This window comes from Myxocyprinus asiaticus, chromosome 31 (genome assembly GCF_019703515.2).
Source record: "Myxocyprinus asiaticus isolate MX2 ecotype Aquarium Trade chromosome 31, UBuf_Myxa_2, whole genome shotgun sequence".
Lineage (NCBI taxonomy): Eukaryota > Metazoa > Chordata > Actinopteri > Cypriniformes > Catostomidae > Myxocyprinus > Myxocyprinus asiaticus.
In genome coordinates, this window is record NC_059374.1 from 11,462,013 (window position 1) to 11,467,087 (window position 5,075).

Consider the following 5,075-nt stretch of genomic DNA (forward strand, 5'->3'; position numbering starts at 1 on the left):
CTCCAGGCATGTCGTGGTCACATCTCCAAGACGGGCTGGGGTGCCGTTTGCAATGGGCATGCAGCCGCCAGCTTGTGGACGGGCCTGCGGATGCGTTGGCACATCAACTGCCTTGAGTTGCTGGCAATTCTGCTCGCCCTGCCGAGGTTCCGGCCGTTGATCCAGGGCAAGCACGTGTTAGTTCGGACAGACAACACGGCAACGGTAGCATATGTCAAACATCAAGGTGGTCTGCACTCCTATTGTATGTCACAACTGACCCGCCGTCTCCTCCTCTGGAGTCAGCAGCACCTCAAGTCACTGCGAGCCACTCACATCCCGGGTGACCTCAATACTGCAGCGGACGCGCTGTCATGGCAGGTTACCCTCAGGGGAGAGTGGAGACTCCACCAGGTCCAGCTGATCTGGAGTCAATTCAGACAGGCACAGGTAGACCTGTTCGCCTCCCAAGAATCCTCCCACTGCCTGCTCTGGTACACCCTGACCGAGGCACCTCTCGGTATAGACGCGTTGGCACACAGCTGGCCTGCGCAAATATGTGTTTCCCCCAGTGAGCCTACTTGCACAGACCCTGTGCAAGGTCAGGGAGGAAGAGGAGCAGGTCATCCTGGTAGCACACTACTGGCCTACCCAGACGTGGTTCTCGGACCTCACGCTCCTCGCGACAGCCCCCCCGGCAAATTCCCCTGAGGAAGGACCTTCTTTCTCAGGGATGGGGCACCATCTGGCACCCGCGACCGGACCTCTGGAATCTCCATGTCTGGCCCCTGGATGGGATGCGGAAGACCTAAGCTGTCTACCACCCGCGGTGATAGACACGATCGCTCAGGCTAGGGCCCCTTCTATGAGGCGCCTGTATGCTTTTAAGTGGTGACTGTTCACTAAGTGGTGTTCTTCCCGATGGGAAGACCCCCAGAGATGCGCAGTCGGATCGGTGCTTTCCTTCCTGCAGGAGAGGTTGGAAGGGTGGCTGTCCCCTTCCACCTTGAAGGTGTACATAGCCGCTATAGCAGCACACCACGACACAGTGGATGGTAAGTCCTTAGGGAAGCACGACCTGATCATCAGGTTCCTGAGAGGCGCCAGGAGGCTGATCCCCTCCAGACCATGCCTCGTTCCCTCATGGGACCTCTCTGTAGTTCTTCAGGGTCTACAAAGAGCCCCCTTTGAGCCTTTGCAGTCAGCTGAGCTTAAGGCACTCTCCTTGAAGACTGCCCTCCTGACTGCACTCACTTCCATCAAGAGGGTAGGAGACCTGCAAGCGTTCTCTGTCAGTGAAACGTGCCTAAGGTTCGGTCCGGGCTACTCTCACGTGATCCTGAGACACCGACCGGGCTATGTTCCCAAGGTTCCCACGACCCCTTTTAGGGACCAGGTGGTGAACTTGCGAGTGCTGCCCCAGGAGGAGGCAAACCCAGCCCTGACGTTGCTGTGTCTGGTGCGTGCTTTACGCATCTATTTGGATCGCATGCAGAGCTTTAGAATCTCTGAGCAGCTCTTTGTCTGCTTTGGCGGACAGCGGAAAGGAAGCGCTGTCTCCAAGCAGAGGATCGCCCACTGGCTCATTGATACCATAACTATGGCAAATCACGCCCAGGACGTGCCGCCCCCGGTAGGGCTACGAGCCCATTCTACCAGGGGTGTAGCGGCCTCCTGGGCCCTGGCCAGGGGTGCCTCTCTAACAGATATTTGCAGAGCAGCGGGCTGGGCAACACCCAACACCTTTGCGAGGTTCTACAACTTCCGGGTGGAACCGGTTTCGTCCTGTGCAGTGGCATGCAATACAAGCAGGTAAGTCCGGGACAGCTGGCCGGGTGTATCACTTGAACATAGCGCCTTTCACCTCCCCTGAGCTGAAGATATGCGCCATTAACTCCCAGTAGTGTTCACAAACTGCTGTCCCTGGTTGACTTCCTCCGAGCCCTGTGGCAGTCGAGTTTTCGGAGAGACTCACTGCCGGCCCAGTACACGTGCTAACTAAAGCCCTGTACTAGGGCAGGTGCTCCGCATGTGGCGGTTCCCCATAGGTAACCCCATACGATGTATATATTCCGCTAATTCCTAGTTCCTTGGGCAGAGGCCCTCTGCCCCAGTCTCCATGTTTGTAGTAACTCCTCCCCCATTGGGTAGGACCTACCATGAGACTTCTCCACATGACATACTTCCAACATAGCTCGGCAAGACCATGTGACATATTTCCACTTAAATACCCTCTCTCTCTGGGCGAAGTGTGGTCTCCGCGGTGTCCTCCCTTTGGGAGGGACACCCCCCGACTAGACCTGGTCGGCCCAGTCGGATAATCCCCCTTTTTTTTAGGGAGTGGAAAAAAATAAGGGGAAAAGAGGCCATGACTGGGCTAGCCTGTCTCTATCTTTTGGGTAGTCGACTTGTCCCAGAGGGCCATTCGACACTCATAACAGTGTTGGGGGAGGTTACGTGTCGGCCTGGTGCGCTGGCTACGAGGCACACTGTGGTCTGCCTGTCACACACCGCCAGTTCACGTAACACAGTTCAGCCAGTTGCGACATTTTGTCAGGGGGCCGCTAGTATCACTACATCGACACAACGTCGAGTGAGTGACAGATTGGGAACATGCTGGTTACTTGCATAACTTCTGTTCCTTGATGGAGGGAATGAGACGTTGTGTCCCTCCTGCCACAACGCTGAACTACCTGCTGAAATGGCCAGGACCTTGTCTCGGTTCCTCAGCATAAAACCTGAATGAGTGGTTGTACGCCAGCTCCTTTTATACCCTTATGTCCGGGGGAGTGGCATGCAAATACCACTCGCCAATTTTCATTGGCCTTTTATCAAAGACCAGAGGTGCCCCTAGTGTCACTACATCGACACAACATCTCATTCCCTCCATCAGGGAATGGAGGTTACGCAAATAATCAGGACGTTAGCCTATACTTGTTTTAAAGTCTCATTTAAAAAAAATATTTTTTAATAAGCCTTTTAGACTTTTTTTTTTTTTTTGTCAGCAAAAACACAAAGTGATATTACTAGGAAGAAGACAATTAAATGCACAAAACAATACTTTCCAGTAATGATTTACATCATCCTTTCTGCTACCATCAATATATACATGTACTGTAACATACTGTACAGATGTAAAATGTAACACCTTAAATTTCCGAATCAGATATTAATATCTATTATTTAAAGCACACTTATACTAATTATACTAATACATACTAATCTTCACATTGATCTGCAAGCCATTCATTTCTCTAATATCTTAATATCAAACACTTCAATTTAATGGATGGCATAGTGTTTTTATATGGTTATATACATAGAAATTAATTCAGCCTGGTAGTTTAATATGCAATATGGAGAAAAAAGAACCTTTTCTGGAGGAAATAAAAATATACAACAATGGATAACCCAATTATAAAAGCAAATAACCCTTTAAAATTGTGGTAAAGATGTAGATTTATTGGGGTGATCAACTGAAGTAAAATATGCTTACTTCTGCACAGTAGTCATCAGTTAAAGTATCAAACTAATATCTTAATTATTAAGCTTTGGGAAAGATTAGATTGCCAACTACCCTAAAATGTACCATCTAGAAAACTCTACTGATTTATTTGGTCTACAATACTTTTTCCAATTTGTAACATTCTGTTTAACATTTATTTGTATTTATGCATTTGGCAGATGCTTTTATCCAAAGCAACTTACAGTACACTTATTACAGGGACAATCCACCTGGAGCAACCTGGAGTTAAGTGCCTTGCTCAAGGCTCAAGGACACAATGGTGGTGGCTGTGGGGATTGAACCAGCAGCCTTCTGATTACCAGTTATGTGCTTTAGTCCACTACACCACCACCAGTTATCAGAAACACATCTACCTGGATGCCTTAAGACGAAGAATGTTTTTGCGAATATCAGGCAAGTTAAAAGCATAAACAATAGGATTGAGGATGGGTGGTACAATAAGAAACTCCAGTGAAAAAACAATTGACAGTGCTATAGGAAGTTCCACATTTACAATTCGACTCAAAGTGACTTCAGAAACAATGGCAATTGAAAAATTTAAAAGGATCACTATGTGTGGAACACAAGTTTCATAAGCTTTGCTCTTGAAGTGTGCTGAGCTTCTTCGACAAATTATAAGAATTTTCACATAAGAATATAATATAAAACTTAAAGGGAGGACAACAGTTGTGATCAGTATGAAAAAGCCCATGACATTATTAATAATAGTGTTTGCACAAGAGAGCTTGACCATTTCATAGTTGTGGCAGTACACTTTAAACAATCTGTTACCACACATTGTCAGTCTGGCAGTTAAAAGAGCACTAGTACCAACAGAAACCATTGAATAAACTAAGTTTATAACTAATAAAACAGTTAGAACCCTGGGAGTTATTATGTTGTGGTATTGTAAAGGTTTACTGATTGCTACAAATCTGTCAAATGCCATTAACATTAATATTGTATTCTCATTTGCTGCATATGAGAAAATGACAAAAGCCTGTAAGAGACATACTTCACGGGAGATTGTATGTGTATCAGACAGCAAGTCTGTCAGCAACCTTGGGAAAAAGGCAGCTGTACCATACACAGAGTTGATGGACAAACATGAAATCAGAACATACATAGGCATGTGCAATGTCCTTTCGAAACATATTGTAAGAAAAATGAGGGCATTAAAAAATATGATAGCACAGTACAGAATAAATCCCAAACAGAAGAAAGCATATCTTTTGTACCCAAGATTTTCAAACAACATGAAGTAAAAATATGTTCCATTTTCCATTATTCAAATGGTGCCCTCACTGACCTGAGAAAAAGAGTAGAGGACATTCTTATGAATTTTATAATAATAATGAACAGTTTTCATTGTTATCAGCTTGGAATCACTTAAGCAACAGTCTCTTAAATATAATATCTATCTATCTATCTACATATATATATATATATATATATATATATATATATATATATATATATATATATATATGTGAACTTCAGAGCTACTATGATATATTCAGTCAGTTTATATAAACAGTATTGCAATTCAAAATATTTTAAAAAAGAACTTGTTTTATTTTCTTTGATCAAA

At 45.3% G+C, this 5,075-nt stretch overlaps 1 protein-coding gene across 1 annotated transcript; it reads right to left on the minus strand.

Annotated features, from left to right (window-relative positions):
* Positions 1 to 3,854: 3,854 nt before the first annotated feature.
* LOC127422102 (putative gustatory receptor clone PTE03) lies at positions 3,855 to 4,769 on the minus strand. The gene has a single exon (XM_051665465.1). The coding sequence runs from the start codon at positions 4,767 to 4,769 to the stop codon at positions 3,855 to 3,857; it is 915 nt and encodes a 304-aa protein (XP_051521425.1).
* Positions 4,770 to 5,075: the final 306 nt, after the last annotated feature.